The sequence below is a fragment of the Epinephelus lanceolatus genome, chromosome 5 (genome assembly GCF_041903045.1).
Source record: "Epinephelus lanceolatus isolate andai-2023 chromosome 5, ASM4190304v1, whole genome shotgun sequence".
Lineage (NCBI taxonomy): Eukaryota > Metazoa > Chordata > Actinopteri > Perciformes > Serranidae > Epinephelus > Epinephelus lanceolatus.
The window spans coordinates 680,587-706,453 of NC_135738.1; the positions used below are offsets into that span (position 1 = coordinate 680,587).

The following is a 25,867-nucleotide window of genomic DNA, read 5'->3' on the forward strand; positions in this document are numbered from 1 at the left end:
ATCTCATCTTCACCACCACTGCCACCACCAGCATCTACACCCTGGAGGAGTTTCCTGTTCTACTACGGCTCTCGATAGGATCTAATCAACAAAGACATTTCTTATTAGTGTGCACAAGTAATAAGTGTTCTGTAGTTTGTTGGTGTTGATCGATGATCTGCAGCTCAGCAGCCGTCTCTCCGCCGTCCCCTCCACCTCCTGCTGACTTCATCAGCTCACATATATCACGTCATAAATGTTGATATCACACGTATGAGACGTGCAAATGTAACACGTTCATGGTTTTACAGAAACACTCAACGCCAACATTTTCTCCTGACGACTGGGCCGATGCAACAAACTGGTTTTACGGCAAAAAATCTTCCTGCTGGCTTTTTATTTAAAATAGAGATACACATAAAACCAAAACATTAAAGGTGAATAAGAGGCCTGGAGACTCTGAATTTGATCCATATTAGAAACCAGTGTGCACTGATGGTACGGTCCAGTGAGGAGTTTGGGAAAATCCAAATGTTTTATGAGGACATCTGGAACTGTCCTCGTCTGAATGCAGCGTCAGTGACGGGCCAAGCAGCTGGTCTGGGATACAAACATGTGTTCGCTCATGTTTTTAGATCTGACTTCTTTCAGTTCACTGTGTTCTTCTCTCACAGCTCTCCGATATGGAAGTCATTCAGCCTCCACTGTCGTCCAGTTTTCATGAATATCTCCGTCTGACGCCTGATGAACTCATGGAAATCTTTCTCAAATACCACCAACAGAACCGCAGTCATCGGGGCCCAGCGAATGGAAATGTGGGCTGAATGAGCTGCAAGATGTCGAGGACCAGACCATTGTGGCTTTGGCTCCGACTGAAGGAGGAAACAAGGACACGCTTGTCCCAGGAAGAATTAAATATGGAGGCACATATACAGAGATGTTAATGCATTCCTCTCCTGCACACAGTTCTCTTTTCACACAGCACTCAGTTGAAAACTTTACAAAACGCTGCCTGGCTGCGTGACGGGCCGACAGATGAGCTCACAAAACGGTGAAAACATATGTCTAATGGTACTTCTTAATGTGAAGGTCACGCCCTGATTTTCTGGGCGAAGGTCGGGCCTGTGCTCCTCCTGAAGTAGCGAACAGTAAGAGGATACTGTGGCCTCTGACTGGTACAGTTGGATGCAGACATCTGAGTCCCAGATGTTTCAGATGGCCTCTCGTGTGCAGCCAGGAGCAGGCTCACCTAAAGCAGCTCTGTGAATCTGTTCCTCTCTCGTTCTGCATCTCTTTGTCTCTAACTTAATTCTGTCTGACTCGCCCTGCTGCCCTCACACAGGCATCAAAGTCCACCTTCTGCAGGCCGATGTGCGAGACATTAAACTGTGGATTCTTTTCTCCTTCTGTCTCAAACCATCTCCAGCTGACGGCTTCTCTCATTTTCCTTTTTCCCTCACATCAGCAAACCCACACTTATGCAACTTCCAGCATTCCTGCCTGAGCTGCAAACACACATCCACAGCTTCATAAGAACACAGAACCGTGGTTAACCTGCTCGCAGCACCGCGACCGAGTCTCTGTTTCAGACTGTGACCTGAGGCCCCGAGTGTCCACACATGTCGTCCTGTTGTTGAGCTGTGTGTGACACACTGAGTGCATGTGTGCCTCCATCTGTGTTTGCTCTTTATTTTAATACTCTTCAGTCCTCTGGTTCCTTTCATCAGATGATTTACTGAGCCGTGCACCGCTCGAACACGATCTCTGTTTGACTGTGAGGGACAGACAAAGACAGCGAGTCACAGATGATCTGTTTGTTTATGTGTCTGGTTACGTATGTATAGTGTGACAGCTGCGCTGATCTGAGATCCAGCAGCATCCATTGCGTGTCTTCTGCGACGCTGTGTAAGCATTCGGAAACACCAAACTGTCACAAGACATATATTCAGATGTGTTATCGATGACTCAAGTGATGAAGAGGAGGATTTCCCCGTATCAGCAGCCAACACTTTCACAACACAGATATAAATCACTGCTGGGTGATAAGAGCTTCGTCTTGTGTCTCTCCAAAAAGAGACGTGTCTGGGAGTCGGCAGCAACGGATTATTTACAGACTGAAAACACACAATGGGCCCCAGAAGAGTTTTCTTTGGATCAGAGTTCATAAAACACAAGAAAAGATGGCTGTGAAACATCTATTAAAGCAACATAAACTGGCAGTTACTGATCTGAAAGACCAGACTGTTCAGCTTGTGATGACGACCTGGATGGACCCAGGCTCAGGGGCCCAACATGTCAGGGGGCCCCGAGCCTTCACCTCCAACATGTCACTCACATTAACACTGACCAACCAGGAGGAGCCTCAAAATGAGCACAAAGAGACACGCAAAGGAACCACAAAGAGACACAACACTGCACAGTTTATTCTTCAGTCTGAGTGGACGTTTGTGCCTAATTTGAACTGATGAAGCTGAAGTGAAAGTTCAGTCAGCAGGGTGATACTTTTCATGCTCAGGCTGTGACTTTCTAGCTCACAATCTGATCTGATCCACAATCAACCAATCACACAGCAACACACCTTCTCTGTCAGCCTGTCATTTTAAATATGGTTCTTTCTCTGCCTGTAGTCCTTTCATGCTGCAGCAGTGCATACTGTCCACCTCCCCATCACCACCTTCAGCCTCATCAGCCTCAGAGTCATCAGCCACCACCAGTATCTGGACTCCATGGAGGGACTTATCCTGCTGCCGCTCAGGTGTCCTTGATCACAAATATCTCCCTCTGGTGCCCAAAGAATTCTGTTAAATCTTAATCAGCACTAATTAATCTCTTCACTCATGATGTGGATTAAACTTTATCTTTGTTTCATTCCTCTGTCTCTGATTGAAATTCCCTCAAGATGTTCTTGAGATATCACATTCACCAGAATGAAATGTATGCAAGGTCACAATGACCTTGACCTTTGACCTATGACCACCAAAATCTAATCATTTCATTGTTGAGTTTAAGTGGACATTTGTGTCAAATTCAAAGAAACTCCTTTAAGGAGTTCTTGAGATATTCTGTTCCCAAGGATGGACTGATGGATGGACTGATGGATGGATGGACTGATGGATAGATGGACTGATGGACTGATGGACTGATGGATAGATGGACTGATGGACTGATGGATAGATGGACTGATGGATGGATGGACTGATGGATAGATGGACTGATGGACTGATGGATGGATGGACTGATGGACTGATGGATGGATGGACTGATGGATGGATGGACTGATGGATAGATGGACTGATGGACTGATGGACTGATGGATGGACTGATGGATAGATGGACTGATGGACTGATGGACTGATGGATGGATGGACTGATGGATGGACTGATGGATAGATGGACTGATGGACTGATGGATAGATGGACTGATGGACTGATGGATAGATGGACTGATGGACTGATGGATAGATGGACTGATGGATGGATGGACTGATGGATAGATGGACTGATGGACTGATGGATGGATGGACTGATGGACTGATGGATGGATGGACTGATGGATAGATGGACTGATGGACTGATGGATGGACTGATGGATAGATGGACTGATGGACTGATGGACTGATGGATGGATGGACTGATGGACTGATGGACTGATGGATAGATGGACTGATGGATGGATGGACTGATGGATAGATGGACTGATGGATAGATGGACTGATGGACTGATGGACTGATGGATGGACTGATGGACTGATGGATGGATGGACTGATGGACTGATGGATGGATGGACTGATGGACTGATGGATGGATGGACTGATGGACTGATGGATGGATGGATTGATGGACTGATGGACTGATGGATGGATGGATGGACTGATGGACTGATGGATGGACTGATGGATGGATGGACTGATGGATGGATGGACTGATGGACTGATGGATGGATGGACTGATGGATGGATGGATGGACTGATGGATGGACTGATGGATGGATGGATGGACTGATGGATGGACTGATGGATGGATGGATGGATGGATGGATGGACTGATGGACTGATGGACTGATGGATGGACTGATGGACTGATGGACTGATGGATGGACTGATGGATGGACTGATGGATGGATGGATGGATGGATGGACTGATGGATAGATGGACTGATGGACTGATGGATGGATGGACTGATGGATGGATGGATGGATGGATGGACTGATGGATAGATGGACTGATGGACTGATGGACTGATGGATGGATGGACTGATGGACTGATGGATGGATGGACTGATGGACTGATGGATGGATGGACTGATGGACTGATGGATGGACTGATGGATGGATGGACTGATGGACTGATGGATGGACTGATGGATGGATGGACTGATGGATGGATGGATGGACTGATGGACTGATGGATGGATGGACTGATGGATGGACTGATGGATGGATGGACTGATGGACTGATGGATGGATGGACTGATGGATGGATGGATGGACTGATGGACTGATGGATGGATGGACTGATGGATGGATGGACTGATGGATGGACTGATGGATGGATGGATGGATGGATGGACTGATGGATGGATGGACTGATGGATGGACTGATGGATGGATGGATGGATGGATGGACTGATGGATGGATGGATGGATGGATGGACTGATGGATGGACTGATGGATGGATGGATGGATGGATGGACTGATGGATGGATGGATGGATGGATGGACTGATGGATGGACTGATGGATGGATGGATGGATGGATGGATGGATGGATGGATGGACTGATGGATGGATGGACTGATGGATGGATGGATGGATGGATGGACTGATGGATGGACTGATGGATGGATGGATGGATGGATGGATGGACTGATGGATGGATGGACTGATGGATGGACTGATGGATGGATGGATGGATGGATGGACTGATGGATGGACTGATGGATGGATGGACTGATGGACTGATGGACTGATGGATGGATGGACTGATGGACTGATGGACTGCTGGATGGATGGACTGATGGATGGACTGATGGATGGATGGACTGATGGATGGACTGATGGATGGATGGATGGATGGATGGACTGATGGACTGATGGACTGATGGATGGATGGACTGATGGACTGATGGACTGATGGATAGACTGATGGATGGACTGATGGACTGATGGACTGATGGATGGACTGATGGATGGACTGATGGACTGATGGACTGATGGATAGATGGACTGATGGACTGATGGATGGACTGATGGACTGATGGATAGATGGACTGATGGACTGATGGATGGACTGATGGACTGATGGATAGATGGACTGATGGATAGATGGACGGATGGACTGATGGACTGATGGATGGACTGATGGACTGATGGATAGATGGACTGATGGATGGATGGACTGATGGACTGATGGACTGATGGATGGATGGACTGATGGACTGATGGACTGATGGATGGATGGACTGATGGACTGATGGACTGATGGATGGATGGACTGATGGACTGATGGATAGACTGATGGATGGACTGATGGACTGATGGACTGATGGATGGATGGACTGATGGACGGACTGATGGACTGATGGATGGATGGACTGATGGACTGATGGATGGATGGACTGATGGACTGATGGATGGATGGACAGATGGATGGATGGACTGATGGATGGACTGATGGATGGATGGATGGATGGATGGACTGATGGATGGATGGATGGATGGATGGACTGATGGACTGATGGACTGATGGATGGATGGACTGATGGACTGATGGATGGATGGACTGATGGATAGATGGACTGATGGACTGATGGATGGATGGACTGATGGATGGACTGATGGATGGACTGATGGATGGATGGACTGATGGATGGACTGATGGATGGATGGATGGATGGATGGATGGACTGATGGACTGATGGACTGATGGATGGATGGACTGATGGACTGATGGATAGACTGATGGATGGACTGATGGACTGATGGACTGATGGATGGATGGACTGATGGACTGATGGACTGATGGATAGATGGACTGATGGACTGATGGATGGACTGATGGACTGATGGATAGATGGACTGATGGACTGATGGACTGATGGATAGATGGACTGATGGATGGATGGACTGATGGACTGATGGATGGATGGACTGATGGACTGATGGACTGATGGACTGATGGATAGATGGACTGATGGATGGATGGACTGATGGACTGATGGATGGATGGACTGATGGACTGATGGACTGATGGACTGATGGATGGATGGACTGATGGACTGATGGACTGATGGACTGATGGATGGATGGACTGATGGACTGATGGATGGATGGACTGATGGATAGATGGACTGATGGACTGATGGATGGATGGACTGATGGATGGACTGATGGATGGACTGATGGATGGATGGACTGATGGATGGACTGATGGATGGACTGATGGATGGATGGACTGATGGACTGATGGACTGATGGATAGACTGATGGATGGACTGATGGACTGATGGACTGATGGATGGATGGACTGATGGACTGATGGACTGATGGATAGATGGACTGATGGACTGATGGATGGACTGATGGACTGATGGATAGATGGACTGATGGACTGATGGACTGATGGATAGATGGACTGATGGATGGATGGACTGATGGACTGATGGACTGATGGATGGATGGACTGATGGACTGATGGATAGATGGATGGATGGATGGATGGACTGATGGACTGATGGACTGATGGATGGATGGACTGATGGACTGATGGACTGATGGATGGATGGACTGATGGACTGATGGACTGATGGATAGACTGATGGATGGACTGATGGACTGATGGACTGATGGATGGACTGATGGACTGATGGATGGATGGACTGATGGACTGATGGACTGATGGATGGATGGACTGATGGACTGATGGATGGATGGACAGATGGACTGATGGACTGATGGATGGATGGACTGATGGACTGATGGACTGATGGATGGATGGACTGATGGACTGATGGACTGATGGACTGATGGATGGATGGACTGATGGACTGATGGACTGATGGACTGATGGATGGATGGACTGATGGACTGATGGATGGATGGACAGATGGACAGACAACCTGAAAACATGATGCCTCCGTCCTCGGCTGTCATGAAGACAAAGGTTTAAAGACGTGACACCAGCTCACAGTCTGAATGTGTGTAGGAGAGGTGGTGGGGCCCTCTGCATGCCTGTGCCCGGGGGCCCACAGTCTGATCCTGCGTCCATGGATGAAGGCTGCGAGGCTGACGGTTCGACAGTTCAGAGTCCAGATCAGGTCAGCTGGAGGTTTAATGACAGCAGCTGTTTTTGCTTCAGGTTCTTTGGTGTGAGCACATTTCTCCGTCTCCATGTTGACGCCACATGTGTCCAAACACTTCTCACATTTCTGGTTTTAATCTTCAGTTTTTTGTGCAGATACTCAGCTCAGATCTGAACTCTAACTGTGGACAGATGTCTTCAGGTCCTGTGTGTGTGTGTGTGTGTGTGTGTGTGTTTAGGAGGAGTGTGTGTGTTTGTATTGTCTCTGAGGTTTTGACCTCTGACCCTCCTGCTGTTGACTGCCTCTTCATTAGTCGATGTCGGATCCTGACTCAGAGCGATTTATTGAACCAACAGCTCTGATCAAACATCAGCTGGTAAATATTTCCCAGGACAGATATGAAGGAGGTGAGGATGAGATTTACCTCAGGCGCCTTGGAGGCATCAGTCCATATGACCTGCCTCGCTCTCCGTCAACACACACATCAACCGTTTAAACTTCATTCAGTCCCGCGGCCACAGCAACGGCGCCGGAAGGGGGGGGGGGGGGCAGGGTGCCATTGGCCCCCCCACTTTTACCCTCCTGCCACATTATTTTTAAGCCGAATCAAAGGTCCCTATATTATACTTACAGTAAAAAAGACTTTCACTCTTCACTTCCACTCATACTGTAGGTAAAATACAGAGAGGGGCCACAGAGAGAAAGATACAGCCTCCAGCAGGCACTCCATTGTGCACACCTGTTACTGCCTCACCAGCCCGGTAAAGCCTTGAGCATCCTCGGCAGGCTCCGGGTAGACTCTCAGCCGTCTGGCTCTATCCAACAGCACCTAGCAGTAATCCCCACTAACCCTGGCACCGTATTGTAAGAACTCCCCAGTTATAAAAAATAGAAATAAATCAAAAAGCGAGCCAAATTGTAGGCCTATCTGGTTCGCAATCAAACATTTCTAGCGCTGGTGTGTTTTATTTTTTTCTCAATGCCCCTCTGCGGCTCCGTAGTACTAAAACACAAAACAAAAAATAAAGAATCTGAATTTAAACTCAATTTGTCTGACTTACATTTATCTCTTTCATATCATGAATGCATAGATCTATGCTTTTGATGTGATATGCAGCCTGCCTGACAACATACAGAGGCCCTGGACCTGCTGTGCACAGACGTGGAGCGGCGTTTTGATCAGGAGGGACTCGCGTAGCTGCAGGGCGAGAGCAGGCACTTCTTGAGGCGGCTCAGGGGAAACGAGAGCGGCTAAGAGAGCTTAGATCGGGCCCAAAAAATCCAGCCCAACCCGGCCCAAGCCCGTGCACGTTATGTCCGGGACAGGATTTAAATTATGACAGGAGTTTAATTATGATTTAAACCCGTCATTTTTCAATAAGTTGGCTGTTATAATTAAGAGTATTAAACCACAATTCTTGTTATTTGAATGACAGAAATAGGATCTTTATGAATGGTGGACCACGGAAGCATGATTATGTAATAAAACAGGTGTTTATTTTAGGATCCAGGTGGTGAAGGGCTGTGTGCGCACAATGTTCCAACAGGGGACAGCCCTCCATTCCAAAACACCGCCATTCCGAACCAGCCCCACTCCGAAATTGATTTTCAATGAAGTTTGAGAATTGTATTGCGGAGTTTTGCACAGCAGCGACCGGATCTTTGCTCTCAAACCACAAAAAAATGTGATGGCACAACAGTCTCCTTCAGTACATTATTCTATGCTTTCTTTTGATTTTCACACTGGCTAGTCATCCTGTTTAATTTGTCTTCTGATTAAATCGGAACCGTTGAAACAAGTTGTAGGAAGCCTCTGCAAGTAACTGGTTGCTGGCAGACACTGTAGAGCCGATGTGCTGCTGGTTCTGTCGGCCTGAATACAATATAATGTCTATAGCCTTACTGTTGTGTACAGCCTTATAGACTGAGCTGAGTAGTGATGTGCGGGTCGACCCGTAACCCGCGGGACCCACAAATGGACCTGCGGGTCGGGCAGCAGTGATCGTCTGTTAAATCGGTCTGTAAATGATATTTTGACATTATTATTATAATCTATTAATCTATAATCTATTACTGTCATGGCATCTGAAGATACTGATGCGTTGAGCAGGTGACAGTCGTTCGTTTTCAAAACACACTTGTGTCACGCACTCCAAAAGAAACTTGTTGAAACTTTAAACAATAATTTATTGTACAAAACGGGGGAAACAAAAGTTGACAAAAACGGTTCCATAATTCATATTAAATTCAAAAGATAATGAAGAAACAGCTAGGCCTATATAAAAATATGTAAAAAGAAAAAAAAAAGAATATCGAATACCAAATTTTCATAACAAATACCTACCCATAGAAACGAATATCAAATATCCAAATATTTGGGTACAGCCCTATCCATAAAGGGTTCAAAGTGTTCAGGTTTCATGCAAACACTGTTAAGAAATAAACTGTTTGCTTTTTTCCTCCCAAGATAAAGTTCGTGATTAAATACATTATCTGACTCTTTGTCTTTCTTCACCATCTTTTTAATGAGAGAGGACGAGCGTGTAACTTGCTGCAAGATACTGCTGCTTTCACTAAAACAGACTGGGCCAAATTCACAAAGAATGAACTGCAGCTGCTGATAGCACCTTGAATTGCACTTCACTTGCACCCACAGTTTGCTCCGTCTTAACGTCCTATTCACAAAGGATATTGCGCTAATGATATACCAGCGCAAACACGCCCACAAAGTTTGGCAGCTGAGTGCAGTTTGCCCCTGATTTGCCCCTGATTGCAATTAGCCACATGGCAAAGTATAAATGCTGGCTTTGCACCAAGAACACCGTGGCAGAACAATGGCAGACTTTGTTTGGCAAAGTACTGAATACTGTAAACCCTCATGTAGTGATGTCTGCTGGTGAGTCAGTCTAACAGTGTCGGATGGATTGAGGCTGTGGATTTGACCAAGTTTGACCACTTTATCACAATTCCCTCTCACCTGTAGCTGTTTTTTCGTTATCTTTTGAATTTAATATGAATTATTTTTTGTTCACGTTTGTTTCCCCCGTTTCGTAAAATAAATTATTGAAAGTTGCTTTTGAAGTGTGTGACATAAGTGCGTTTTGAGAACGACCGCAGACTGTCACCTGTTCAACGCATCAATATCTTCGGATGCCATTAAAGTAATAATGATTATAATAATAATGTCAAAATATTATTTACAGACTGATTTAACAGACGATCACTGCGGCCACGATCACTGGAAAGTCTGGGCGAGAGGCTTCCACAGAGGAGCGCCCAGTTTGCACCAGCTTTCTAAAGACGTTATTTACTTCACTCAAACTGCGTGTGGCTGTTAGCGCTGGTGTTAGTGAATTAGACGTTGTTTATCAATGAGGCTCATTTGCATAGAAATGGGCAGTTTTTCCACCAAATATATGCATATTACCTCATTTAAATATGTGCAAATAACACCGGAGCACCGAGACACAATCTGCTTGGCAGCGCAGTTAGTGGAGCATTTCACCCTCTGCGCGTGCGTTGTGAATTAGACGGTATCTGTTTGCTCCGTTTTTACTGGTTAAGCGGCCGCAAAAGCCACGCAATCCTTTTGTGAATTCGGCCCTCTGTTGCCGCTGTTGTGCAAGCTCACACTCAACTCAGGCTGTACTTCAATCCCTGATCACTATGCACCTGTAACTAGTCCCTATTATTAACTGCACATTACACAGGTAGCCACGCCCACACGGTGAAAAGCCCCAGGTGCACAGCACTTTTTGCCCCCCCCAATTCTGAAATTAATCCGGATGATGTATTTTTACAGTTTGCTTCAAATCTTCAGTAAAAACTAAATAAAAATGATGATGTCATTTCTTTAGTTTGTAAACCACAACAGAAACTCAGAGTTACTGTTCAACTAATGACACATTTAAACAAATGTCCCCTGGGATCTATTTATATATATATGCATAAATCATCTCTGATCATCAGGCTGTGACCTGTGACAGGCCATTAGGAGACATTTGTCCCGTAGGTTTACGTCACCAAAGCTTTCTGACACAATCACTGTGCTGCACTGAAACGACTCGGTTGTATTAAGGGAAGAAAATATTCACGCAGAATGGAAGTAGATTGTAACGTGACATAACGTCATCATCACGTAGGTATGTAACATTTATGTAAGTAAAAATAAGTCAACGTTGACTTTTGGTTTGACATGAGACACAAACAGCCGTCTCCTGGGTAAAAGTCCTGAGTCTGCTGACTCATCCATCACCTTTAACCTTCATCACAGAGTCTCTAAACTACCTCTGAGGTGATGTTGAGCATTCAGATTCACATCAAACATTTCAGGGACTCCCTCAGAGAAACTGCTCCGAAAACTACAGACCTTCAATTTTCAGTTTGCATTCACACCACCACGCTGAAGTGACTGTGAGCTGATCGCTGGTTTAGAAACATCACTTTTACATTGACGAGTCAAAATCATGCTGTATTTCCACCGTTACATATCTGCTCAGTAAAACATGGACTTACAACACAGTCTCACTCTGAAGTCGACAAATACTTGATCAGTGACATCAGCCATCAGACACTGATGAAAAAAGCTGTCCTTTCTAGAAAAGTCTCTCAAAAAGGTGAACTTCAGTTGTTCTTACGATGTGGACACAAAAAGGGAAGTCCTTTGTCCTCAGAACTATAGAGAGGTTCCTTCAGTCTGAAAACACCTACTAACCTCCCACGTGCCGCCGCCACCACGTCATGTGGTGTCGTTGTCATTTCACATATTTCTGTGAGACTCTTTCAACGTGACGATTTTTCCACTTCTGCCAAGTTTTTTACTTTCAGGCGCAAATGAACAAATGCCTTTAACGGTACTGAAATATAGAGCAGGATAAATTTGATGCTGTGAGCAGCACAGAATAAAGTCAGATCCCCTGTGACTGCAGTCAGGTATCTGCAGACTTCTCAGCAAATAAAACCAAACTTCCCCTCGTGTCCACAAACCACCAGGGAGCGGCATGTTGTCTCAGCGCTGTGGGTGCAGTCAGCGGTCACACTGAGCTACTACTCACCTCGTAGGAGATGAAGACAGCGAGCTGCTCTGTCTGGAGCTGCTCTGAGGAGTCGCCATCCTGTCCGAGGCCATCTTACTTCAGCTCAGCACCTGAAACACACCACAGTCAAGGTCAAGGTCAAGGTCACATGCGTCACAGTGACCTCCGTCATCAACTTATATCTGTCAAAACTGTTAGAAATAACCTTAAATAATATGTTTTACTTCCATGTGTTACTACAGATAAACAGCCAACACACACACACACACACACACACAAACACACACACACATGCTGCATCGTCCTGCTGCAGCCTTATCCACTACAATATCTTCTTATTGATCCACCTCCAAGCCTTCTATTCTTGTCTTGTCTTTTTTTCCTGCCAGTAATTTAATTATCAATAAAGCTCACTGTTTTAAATAGCTGCGAGCCGCTGCTGTGCCAGTGGAATAATATTTCTTATCTTCTAATTTATTGGCTGGCTGCCATCCAGTGACTCTCTTCCTCTACACTTTGAGCCTGAGCAAAAGAGGCTGACGCTCTTAAGTGCCCACAACTTTATTCCACTGTTTTATTGATGTATCCCATTTAGATTAGTCCATTTTCAGCGGGGAGAAGCCGCAGACGCCCTCCTGCCTGAAGCACGCTCTAATCCTTTTAGTTAATGATATCCTGCAGTGGTGTGCCTCCAGATTTCATGTTTACTGTGGAGTATAATTAGCAGGTAGTTAGAGAGACACCAACACACACGCTGCTGCAGGTTTCAGCTGCTTTTTATTAAAAGCCTCCAGAGTGTTACGGGATCGATCGACAGGAGAACTCACAGGAAAGAAATGAGACTGAGAGGGAAGTGTGATGCACCAGGGACGTCACTGCTCTGCTCCCATGTCGGCCTGTTTTCAGTGCCGCAGTGTTCACGCCAACTGATCTGTAGAGTTTGGAGATGAAGACGATCAGGCTCAACGCCGCATCACTGCTTCTGTTTTACTGTCTGCTTCAATTCCTCAGAAACTCCCGGGTTACGTAATTATGAGCAACAGGGGAACTATTTGATGATGGATGAGGAGGAAAGAGGTTTTTTGGGGGGTTAGAGACGGAGTCAGAAGCTGTGATGAACAGATGCCGAGCTGGATGAATAGGTGAGGAGATAAAAACAGAAAGAGATGAGGAAGAAGATGCAGGTAGGAAGAGGAGAGAGGAAGAGGAGGGGTCTTTTAACTGCAGTCTTGGCAGAGCTCCTCCGGGGCCATTTTCAGAGAAAGCATCACAGCAAATCAGAAATTATACCAGACCTGTGCCAGGACCACGGACGTCTGGCAGCAGGGAGAAACCCACATCTGTACACTGAGTGCAGTCAGAACACAACACCACAGAAGAAGAGCTGATGTAACTGCAGCGTTACATTATTACAACAGAGGTGTGGATGAATTATATCGGCCCTATCACTGAGTGCAGGTCACCGCCATCGACACACAGATCCAACAGATTCCATTACATGTTCCTCGGGCTCGCTCCAGCACTCTTCTATGGATTACCATACAAATGGAGATGAGTCGTCCAATCAAGCCATTCAGCTGTGAGCACTTAGAGCGTGCCACTAAGTGCCGTGTTAAGGGCCATTGGGCTGAAAGTGATCTCTGTCATTCTGCAGTGAGTGGACGCCGACCGCAAAACGATGCACGAGGGACGACAGCCAAACGTTGCTTATGCAAATGTCAGAGTTTACAGTCGGTGGTCGGTTCCAGCACACTGATACTGCACTGTTTGTCCCAATGAGACATTATTTTAAGATAAGATAATCCTTTATTCATCCCACAGCAGGAAACTCTGCAACATCACAGCAGCTGAAGAAAGATTCAAAAACACAAAGTGACACACAGATCGGTGTAATAATTAAACTGTACAAACAAAGAGCAGTAAAATAATCAAACAATGTAAAAACACAAAGTGATATTAATGAGTAAACAGATTATAATAAAGAGACAGGCTGAGTGGCTTCACATCACTGACTGATGAAATATTACAGATACTGCACAGTTTGTCATTTACTGATCCTGTTGTCGCAGCTGAGTGATGTTTGTAAGCAGTGAAAATAAAAGCAAGATATAATCAGACAGGCTGAATTTACATTATTGTACGTGTCATGTGTAGATATTTCATATGAACAGATGATTCAGTCTGGATGTTCTGATTAATGCTGCGTTTACGTGGAGTCAGGCAGACGACACAACGCTTTCTGAACAGCAGGAAAACTAAACACACATGATGATATGTTGCAATGATGATGCCATATTGTTTACAGAGAACTGAATAAGATATATTATTTTGTGTGATTTTGCTAGTAGTGCCCATTAATGTGGTGGCGTGCTAATTATAGAATATCATATGAACAGTTCTGTGAGGACACATCGATCCATGTCAGCAGCTCAGTGGGAGTATTGTTTGTCTTTTTGGAATAATAAAGTGTAATATGTTGTCAGTCGGTGTCTGTGTGCAGCTGCAGCTTTGATTCATTTTAAATCAACACCGTGTTTCCGAGGAGCTGAGAGCAGCTCAGTTTAAACGTCCCGCAGCACAGGAAGGCTGGAAGTGTTTGAGAAAACCAAGTTTCCTCAGCAGATGGTCAGCTGTGACGGGATCCTGGCTAATTTTCTTGCTGGGGTGGACATTTCTTTTTATGTCTGGGCTGAAACCCGAGCGGCCCTGTGGGTTTCCCCACTCGGTTGCCGTGGAGAACGTGTCGGTTGTAGGTAGGCTACACAAAGGACACCTCTGTCTCGGCCTCATGTCACATGCCGGGTAAAATAACAACCACTCAGAAACTGTGTGTGTGTGTGTGTGTGTGTGTGTGTGTGTGTGTGTGTGTGGGTGGGTGTGTGTGTGTTGGGGAAATGGCTGCTATGTGCGCCCCAGATTTACTGCAGCACTTGTGTTCATTCCTTGCATGTGTGTGTCGGGGATTTAAAGATGGTGCGTGCATGTTTCTGTCACTTGCAGTTTTCCAGTCATGTGTCATGTAACGTCCGTCCCTCGTTGGTCACGCCAACTCCTGCGTTTAACACGAGAGTCATCCTGATTGTGTCTGATGTGAGCTCAGTGGTCTTTATGTTCTCTGGCTGTGTGGATCCAACAGCCTGACTGAGGTTAGACAACAACAGTCACTGTACACAGCCAAGGAATAAATAATGACCTGGTGTTTAAAGGCTCAAACCACGAAGAGCCAAAATCATCCATCTGCAGAGACGGAGAGACACCGTTATAGACGTACGCATGCATGTGTCCGAGAGGGCGGGGCATGTGTCAATCACTTTTTAATGTGGCCAATCAGAGGCTCATAATCACCTGTCAGTCAAACGCATTTCAACAGTATGAGGTAACATGTCTGTTGTCTAATGTCAAGCCTCCTGTCAAGCCTCCTGTCAAAAATCCAGCGAGAGAACAAAGGTTTATGATACTTACGCATTTTGTTAAGAGAAATAATCTTCACTAATGAACACCGGTTTTGTGAATATGCCACATGTGATATGCCGAATAATAAACCTAACGTTAAGCTATAATCTCATTATCAGTCTCGTTCAGTCAGTTAATAGCAACCATCTTTTTTAGGACACACAAAAGCTTCTAAATTCACAGCGGCGTATTTTCTGACGTATTTTATGTTGTGGGACAAATCATTAAAGTCTTTTCAGCTTGCGTTAATCACAGATCTTATGTCAGTGCTAACATGTTAACTTATTCTTGGCTTTAGGATTCTTTCCTGCAGCGCTCTGTATATGCTCACGTCTGTCACTTAAGAAAGCATGTGAAGCATTTAGTGGCATTCAGCTGTGAGGCTGCAGATTTCAACTTCCTCTGCCCACCTCTCATTTCAGGCCTCTGCAGTGGCTTCAGTAATGTAAATGCTAAAGGTCCTATATAGAGCCAGTGTTTGGTTTGTCAGCTCTGGGCTACTGTAGCTAAACTTGGTGGTCCCTCAGAATAGGAGCCAGTCACTGTGTAGATATGAAGAGCTCATTCTGAAGCAGCAGAAACACAATGAATCTTAGTTTGATGTGAATATAAACTAATGAAAACACAGCTATAAATATAATCTTGTATTTGTGCCACACACTGCTCCTCTAACGAACGTATAAAAGGAGTTTAATGAAGCAGGATCTGATTGGTCACTGACCTCACTGTCTGTGCTCTCCATAACTGCACAATCACTGGATAAAAATACATCTGCAGCACTTTTTATAATATTCTGTGGTGAAGCTGAATGCCTTTCACAGATTCTGGGTAAAACCACCAAATGAATACAAAAGCTGCTCTGCAGAAAACAACATACCAAAGTGCTGCGGCTCAGCTTCAGTGCCGGGCCAGAAGCAATGAATTTCTGTTTGACAAAAACAGAAGAAATCAAGCTGAGGAAATCAGGAGGAACAAGCGAAGCCACTCACCATCTTTCAAAGGCCAAAACCAGCTTGAATCAATGAGATGGAGTTCAGGACGCAGTGAGTCAGGCTGTGTACTCCAACTTTAATATCCTCGTTGTTTCAGGAGTGCCTCTTTGTGTAACCCATTCCTTATGGTTTGGCTTTATTTCAAAACTGCCAACGATTAAGTACAAAATGCTTCTTTCTCCTGCTGCTCTTCAAATGTACACAGACTACAGATCACAGTGCAAACTAAAGAAGTTTCCTCTGGCCTTTGGCCTTTAAATACAGTGGACACACTCTGCAGCGGCGACTCGGCGGTGCCGCGCTGCTCACGTCCTATCATTGAGCTGGAGACTGGGTTCACAGGAGGAGACAGTGGTCACAGTCTCACCACAGAGCTGTCATGTAGGGAGGACGGCAGAGCAGCTCGGGTACTGTACGGGTGGTTGGGTGGGAACAAGCTGGAAGAAGGCTGTGCCGAGCTGTGGACCCCACATTCCCATCCCACACACAGTGGGCCGGCTCAAAGTGGGCCCTTGTACTGACACAGAGAGCCACACAAATAATGCCTGATGTAAACTGCTTCTGTCTGAACGTCTAGTGACTCAGCTCCTTTCTCCTCATGCACAACGCTGAGGACACTTTATAGCATCCTTCTTCTTCTCTGAAGTTATCTCATGGTCAGTAAAATAGATTTTTATTTATTCTGAGTGCTTTATAGAAAGATTTCTAATAGTCTCAGTTAAAAATAACCCCATCATCCAGGAAGTTGTCGTGCCCCTCTCGACCCATTGAGCCACACAGTCATAATACAGTGAAGGAGATTTATGCTGTTGAGACAGTTTGATTGTTCTAAACAGCAGAGTAAAAATAGTTTGAACCAGAAGATCAGCGGAGAACAAAGCTCTACACCAAGGCTGAATGCTGTGCCTTGCAGTGTCAACAAAAGTGAAAAATAGTGATTAGGAGCTGGTCCAAAATTCAGTGGGCTCTGAATCGATCCACGCTACACCCTCTGAAAAAGTGTCATGAAAATCCAGCCGCTAATTTTCTGTAACCATGCTGAGAAACACACAGACAGACAGACAAACTGACCTTCTTGTTGGAGATAACAATAACGGAGAGGGAGCACAGAAATAGTTTGTGGTGTGCACTATAGTGGAACCACAGATATTCACATGCAGCGGGTGAATATGTCTGGCACAAACACCTCAACCGTGATGAAGAATTATAAGATAACAACTGTTCATAAAACAGCGACAATTATGTGGACAAAACTGAGAGCACAATATTGAACAAACTGTGGTACAGTTGGAGGTCCAACTTAAGCTGACATCACATAAGTTCATGTAACAGAATGTAATGTAAGCTAACGTAACATGAGCTAACATGATGTAGGATGATGTTACATATGATGCTAACATAATGTAAGGTGATGTAAGTTAAGCTAACGTCACATAAGTTGATGTACGATAATGTAATGTAAGCTAATGTAACATTTGCTAAGGTAATGTAGGATGACGTGCCATGAGAGGACATAACGGTAATATTGCTAACGTAATGTAAGGTGACCCAATGTAAGACACTAACGTAACATAAGCTAACGTCACAAAAGTTAACATATGATAATGTAATGTCAGCTAATGTAACATGAGCTAAGGTAGTGTAGGATGATGTAACATCAGATGACATAACACCAACATAAGATGATGTAACAGTAACGTAACATAAACTTATTTCAGCTAAGTGCTCCTATAGTTGGTGTTTACATCCCGTGACAGTTATCTTGATAATTTTGTCACAAAATAAAAAAATACCACCTTGTCTATCAGTTTGTGTCTTTTACATGAAGCCAGACACTGAAAGACGTACATGTTCTCTCCAGACGCAACAGCCGTTATCTCAGTGAGTCTAAATGTAGTTACATTCCACAGATAAGACTGACGTGGCTTATTTTAGGGTTGGTTTGGTTTGCCCAGCATTTTTTGTGTATGTTTGTGAATGAGGTTTGTTCCTCTAGTTTTGTTGGGTGTTGGGTGCTGAGGAACTGAATTAGGACACAAGAAGATCTGGTTCTTGGTCCTCTCCAGAGTTCATATGTGGCTCATTTCAGAATTGCGGGTACATTTCACGTCTCCCTGAAAAACCTTTTATTATTTCCCCCCTAAAAAATCTTTACTGGGTCAGTTTTAAATAATATTGTTAATTATATTGGACTTCAATCAATAATAATGCTTGATGTGTATTTTAGGCACAATTTATACATAAAATATTAAGTAAATGACCCCCCCCCCCGTCTTCAGCTCATGATTCACACATTCAACTTGAATTAACATGAAATAATTCACTATATTTTGCAGTTTTTCTATCAATAGTTATAAATTCAGTTGCAGAGAGTATTTATTTTCTGTATTACATGGGATTTCAGCTTTAAAAAAAAATCTGTCCCTATGATCTGGTCAACTCTGTTATCTCTGTTATAAAACCACATAAAAAACCCTACAATATTCAAATAAAAACATGTGACCTGCACCCAGTGATGTCACTTCCTCTTGCAGAGAACATTTGGAGGGAATTATGGTGTGTTTTACTTCTTCTCTCATTAATTTGTACAAAATGTTGAGAATACACCAACAGTAGATTAATTATATGTCAAATCTGTTATTGTGATATTATAGTGAATCTCACATTCAATTTTTAAAAACAATAATATGATGAAAAGTCATAAAATTATGTTTTTATACATGACATGTGGTGGAAAATGTCAACTCTGTTGTCATCAACTCTGTTAATCATTCAAAGATTTGAACAATAACAGAGTTGACGATGACTAACAGAGTCAAATGTTCCCAATCACTTCTAAGCATTTTGCTTTAGTTTATACATTTATTATTGATTCTGGGTAATTTTATTATAAAGGTTAGATTTGTGGCTTTCCAGGTCAAGAAAATGGAATCATTTTTGTTCTAGGTAGATGAAGCTGTCAGCAGCAGAAATTTGACTAATTTTTCGAGGGAGTGAGGGTGCTGGTGTGGTGAAGCATGGGGCCAAACCTCCTGAAGGGGCAGCAATAACCACCATTGGCTCTCTAGCCTAACTTGAATATATTGGACTCTTTGGCTGATTGGTTAGTGTGCTTGCCTATGATCTGGGGAAGCTAAGTTCAACTCCTGGCTGTCCCTGAATTTGCCACAATATGATCATCAGTCTAGAAATATTTTGAAAGCTATTTTATCCAGCTCAGTGTTGTTACTGTTCAAGTTCATGAAATACTGAATGCAATTCAGATGTATTTGTTCGGATTAAAAATGCGTTTTTACTTTTAAAAATTTATTTTTTAATTATCAGTAATGCAGGAGATTAATGTTAAAGTTTAAGGGACAGAGTTCATGAGAGATCAGCAATTCAGATGTATTAGTTAAGATTAAATGTTTTTACATTTAAAATGGTTTTAAAAGTTTCAGTCAGGCAAGTAAATGTTACTGTTTTTGGTGTTTTAAATATGGGTTGTCAACTCTGTTATTCATGTCAACTCTGTTACATCAACGTCAACTCTGTTTAAGGTTTTGTTTCAAAAACTGATCATTAAATATGTTGTATTGTTAACAAATTGATCAGAAGCTGTGTCATAACTAACATTCTCACTACATGAAATTTCAAAGCATTTCACTCATTTTTTAAGCCGTATTTAGAGAAAATGCAAACCTTGGCTACTTTTCAGTTGAATGTGTTAATGTTTTTACTCTAGAAAAAAAGAGTCTTTATCTTGCAAGACTTAAAATTGAATTAATGGATGTAAAGACAACAGTTCTCCTTGGGAAGACATGGTTTTAAATTGTATTACATTTGATACTATATATATTTGACCCAACTTGTCTGCAACAGAGTTGAACATTTTTTCTGTTAGTACACTGATTTTCAGATTAAATATTTTAAATCGTACAGATTTAAGGTTAGCAAATACTGGAAATGTTAAATTCAAAGTGTGCTCTATGAGAATGAAAAAAAATTTAATGGAAAAATTCATTCTTTTTTTTTGTTTTCTATCTAAACTTGAAATAAACCCGCAATTCTGAAATGGGCCACGTACATCTACTAAAAATAACACACAAGAATTCATGTGTAACCCACATAACTCTAAAGGCAGCGATCACATTATCAAGCACCGACCGGAGCAGGAAGTAGATGTATAAAGAGTGAAACTCTTTGTAAGGAGGAACAATGAGGTGGTGGATTGGTCAAACAAACACAGGACTTTACCCCGAGAGCATGGTGTTCGTGTCCCGTGTGTAAACTCTGACTTATTCTAAGGTACGTTATTACCTTTTTTTTTCCTTCACATAACTTGCATAACTTTACGTTACCTACAAAACTTTACTTTTTTAAATCTAATCTACGTAACTTTACTTGTCTAAAACTAACCCACATAGCTTAGCTGTAAGTACCTAACTTTAAGTACGTAAAGTAACAACGCTCAGACCTTGTTTTTTTCCTTAACTTAACCTACATAACTTTGCATAATGTAGGCTACGTAAATTTACGTTAAGTACATAACGGGACAACACCATCTGCAGGGCACTCATTCATGAGATATAAACTGTTATATTAGGATAAGTTGATCTTGTTAATTATTCTTGAAACAAACTGACCTGCTCCGTCCTGCAGAATATGGTTGGTTTCACTCGGACAAACAAACACAGGACTTTTCCCTGAGAAAATTTGTGTCCTGTGTGAAAACACATAAACTCTGAGTTATTTTAAAGTACGTCATCACCATGTTACTTTTCCTTCAGGTAACATACAGAACTTTACGTTAAGTATCTGAATCTAATCTAATCTAACTTTACTTGCCTAAACCTAACCTACATAGCTTTACATTAAGTATAGTTATATCACGTTAATTACTCTTGGAACAATCTGAGCTGCACTGAAAACATGTAACATACTGTAATTCTACAAGACTGTTACTTGCTCTTAGAAAAATGATCCTTTAAAACTTCATTTTAGATTAATACATTTTTTAAATAGTTGAGGTTTCATAGTTTGAACCTGTCAGACTAATCCACACTGCAAATACATACAGTCTGCTGCAGACTGTTTAATCTTGATATTATTGTCCCTGTATAATAACATGGATGTACAGTAATATAATCCCTGTAGCTTCATCACCCGTTAGCCTTATTTCACTCTGCTTACATCCAGGTCATCACAGTGGGAACCACCACTGGAATCACTGCCAGCTCCCACAGTTCACTCCACTGTCTCCTCATCACTTTTTTTATTTTAAAGTGAGGACGTATAAATAATAATGCAATAAATAAGAGTACAGTATATGGACTCATTCTGCATGCTGACTGAAGGCTGTTGTTCTTAACATAACTCTGCCCAAAGACACACAACACCACACTGTACAGCAGCTCCATGTATCTGTGGCTAATGATAGAAAACCAGTGTCACCATCCTGACATGTCTCCTGGTGATGGTGACAGCAGCGCCAGGAGCGTCACAGTTTGAGTGTGACACACTGTGATGTCAGGAATAAATGTGCACCGTTCCTGTTTCCATATATTTTTACTATAGATGGTGGCTCCACGATGTTTGGGACGGAGACTGAAAGAGTTGAGAAGGAAGAGGAGGAAACGACCAGTGGAAATATAGGAGATGGATTTGTGGGTAAAGTAGGTGACAACACAGCACTGTGCAAACACTCCTGTAACATGAGCAGCTCTCTAAATACAGCTGATGGGTTCCTCAGAGTTTATTCAATATTTATTAAACAGCAGAAGTTCAGGTTACTGTAAGAGTTCAGAGTCAAGAGGAGCCGGCCGGTATCTCCATGGAGTCTGGTTTTAGTAAACTTCAGCAAAGCGAACAAACACTGACTACGATTTTGCTCTCCAATCAGCCACACTGCCGTCATCTGAATATTTGTTGAATATTATATCTATACATCTGACATCTTTATATCTGAATATAATATGTTGCTTTCTGGTGTCTCAGGTGTCAAGATGTCTAAGACCACTTTAATGTACTGCATTCGAGTCTGATTCAGGACCACCGCCGTCATCTATACTCTCTGTCCCTGTCTTTCCTCTCAGCTCCCCACTGCCTGCTGTCGAGACAAAGACGCCTCAGAAATACACAAATGTTAAGTGAAAGTTATCTATTCACGGGCCGGTGTTTAACCTACTGGTCACTGATCTGATCCGAATGATGTTCCTGTTTTTACGAAGTCAATTCAACCTGCTTTGATCCAACTGTCTTAATTTAACATGAAACCAGAGGTACGACAACTTAAGCATTAACTCACTGGAACAAGACATTAAAACACACTTCTGTTAAACTTCAGTTAGCACGCCGGGCTATTATTTGCTTAAAACATTTAAATCAACAGGCCGATATTTGGGACAGGCCTTTAATTTCTTTCACATAACAACAACTGTTGCACAGCAAAGATCAGGAAATACAATCAAATTATTTATTTAAACCAGTATGAATATTACTGTATATAAAATAAATTAGATAGGTAGATAATGTATTAATTATGAATCATCATCACCAGTAGGTGAGATCACAGGGGTTACGTCCATTATTTTTATATCCATCTATCGTGACAACAAATACAATAAATAAAAACTTCACTGGACTGCATTATATTGCTTTGATTACTGCACCTTTAGATTCACACAAACACACCTGTGTCTGTGAGCGACTGACCGTGTAGCAGGAGATGTGCAGGTTATTAAGACTCACACCAGACACAGAGCCAAATAAAGTGCAGCTGTGGAGTAAACTGTGTTTCAGTAGGAATGAGACAGACTCCAGTGTGTATACAGTGTATTGATGAGTGGTCAGTGTGAGTCATCCGCTCAGCAGTTTACAGGGAGGTTAAAGTTTGAACGGGACGATGGGTGAATCAGAGGTTACCTAAAGTTTCTGTAGCGACGGCACAGGGCTGAAATAGTTCTGAGATGAAAGTGTTATAAAGTTAAACAGCGCAGGGAAGCGAGGGTGGATGCTGCGCTGAGGATGACTCCTTAATGGATCATTTAAGTCTTCCTGACTTTATAAATCCATCTGGGAGCAGGAGAGAGCCGCTTATTGTTCAGCGTCTGACAGCAGCCTCCACAGACGAGATGGACTCGGCTGACATGTGAAATGCTCCCCTGACAGTGCACCTGACAGCACAACCACAGTTTTACTCCCATTGTACTTCTGTCAGTCACACTGCATCCATCCACTGTTACCACGACGTACTCTGGAGCTCAGGGCGAAGCAGGAGCAGCTCACTGTGGTGAACTCGTCTCTGTTTTATAGGAATAAAAGTTTTCTTTCTCTTTAAAGCTGCAATCAGGCAGGAAACAGACACTACTGTGCACTGCACATTTAGAGACACAGCTCAACAAGAGGAGTCATTCTGCTGCAGTTCAAAAGGTTAACAGACGTCTCATCTACAACTTGATGACAGCAGCAAACAGACACATGTATAGACCCTTTTATAAAGATGACATCATGTCATCACCTGGAGGCAAAACCTGCCTCTCCCCCACAGGGCTGTAGGCTCCACAGGAGTGTTAAAATGTGTTTGTCTTGTTGTGTTATTGGGAGCCAGAATAGAAGGAGTCATGGCTCAAAACCAGCCGCCACTGCCCGTCAACAAAAACAAAGACAACTATGGTTAAATGTGATAAGACCAAAGGACTGGACGGAGGCCATCATCAAAAATGCTCACATGTGCAGCGCACACTTCATATCAGGTTAGGGAAAAAGTATTTCCTGTTGTAGGGATGAATAAGGTTATGTGTATTAAGGGTTATCATGTCCACCTCATCAGAAACTGGGGAGGGATTAAGAGGAAGATTGGATTTCTCTGCAACGCTAACTTTTTAGCACATTAGCTAACGTTAGCTTCCATAGCAAAACAAACAAGTGTGGTCCTCCTTTGTAAGATTGGCTTCCTGTGACATCATCCATCCACTGAGTGAGAGCATACGGGTCGGCCAGTCTGGTCCCGTTGGTCAGTGTTTACTTATTCCAGTAACACTGGCGGTCCCGGAGAGTGAGTGACCTGACATGGTGCGTTGGTAAATTCAGTCTGACGCTCTACACTAAAATGAGAGCCCTGTTGGTGGAAGAAACGCAGCGTTATATTTCTACATGAATGAACCAACGGTTAAGTTAATCACACATTCACTCCGCTCGGCGCTCTGCTGCTCCGTCTCCACAGACAGAGTGTCCAGAGTGCGCTCTGCCACTCTGAGAGTGCGCTGCTCTGGATAACCCAACGCTACATTCAGACAGCGCTCCCAATTTATCAACGCTCCAGTTTGTGTCAGAGTGCGCTCCCACACTCACAATGAGTGTTTCTGAACGCACCACTCACATCATCTTCCTCCATCGTCTAAAACAAGACAACAGAACTTGTTAGCTAGCGCTAGCTAATGTCTGTGGAGAACTGTTTTGCCTCCAGCTAAGCCCCGCCCACCAAAAACATCACGTAGTTCACAAAAAGTTAAAGGGTCTACATCTATAGCAGTTCATGCAGTGAACACAGTCTATTAAAGGTTAACTAGAGACTGGGCCTGTCCATACTGGCCCTGCTGTCTCTGTGTGCACCAGTTTGGGAGATGAAAATGTCCCCGTCCACTGACTGGACCAAAAGAGAATATTCCCTTGTAAGGCCAAAAACTGAGCTTTCTATTTGGGTCTGGGAGCATTCTTTCCTCTGGCATAATAATATGGAAGTTAAACGGGCTTCAGTTCTGCAGATGAGATCAGACGGGGTCATGTTGCACACACAGACCTGTAACCTCGACCACGGGATAAAACCAGCTGCCCTGCTGAATGTCACACTAATAAAAGAGGACAGATCGCTACGACTGATAGCACTTACACTTCAGCTCCTCCTCCCTCACGCACCAGAGGAGCCTCAGACACATTTTGTTCCGCAAAAAATGAAATTCAGCTGCATAAATATCACAGCTTCACCACAAGTCTGCTGAAGTGAACACACTGTTGCCCTGGTTCTTTATGATCAGCTATAAAAGAACCCGTAATTCTCATTTTCAAGAAAAAAATAACATGATAGCAGCACCGTACCTCCTGAGAGCTCAAACTGCCCCAACGTCA

The 25,867-nt window shown here is 43.5% G+C and overlaps 1 protein-coding gene across 2 annotated transcripts in view; it reads right to left on the bottom strand.

Moving 5' to 3' along the window:
• insc (INSC spindle orientation adaptor protein) overlaps nt 1–25,867 on the bottom strand; it is an 87,124-nt gene that overhangs the window by 47,427 nt on the left and 13,830 nt on the right. Inside the window, exons 1-2 of one of the 2 annotated variants that reach the window (XM_033634219.2) lie at nt 16,760–17,163; nt 12,336–12,427 (exon numbers count right to left, since the gene is read on the bottom strand). In XM_033634219.2, the coding sequence (XP_033490110.1) occupies nt 12,336–12,409 (74 nt within the window). In that variant the 5' untranslated portion in view covers nt 12,410–12,427; nt 16,760–17,163. Of the gene's footprint in view, nt 1–12,335; nt 12,428–16,759; nt 17,164–25,867 lie in introns of those variants that run through there. The other variant, XM_033634218.2, reaches the window with a different exon arrangement.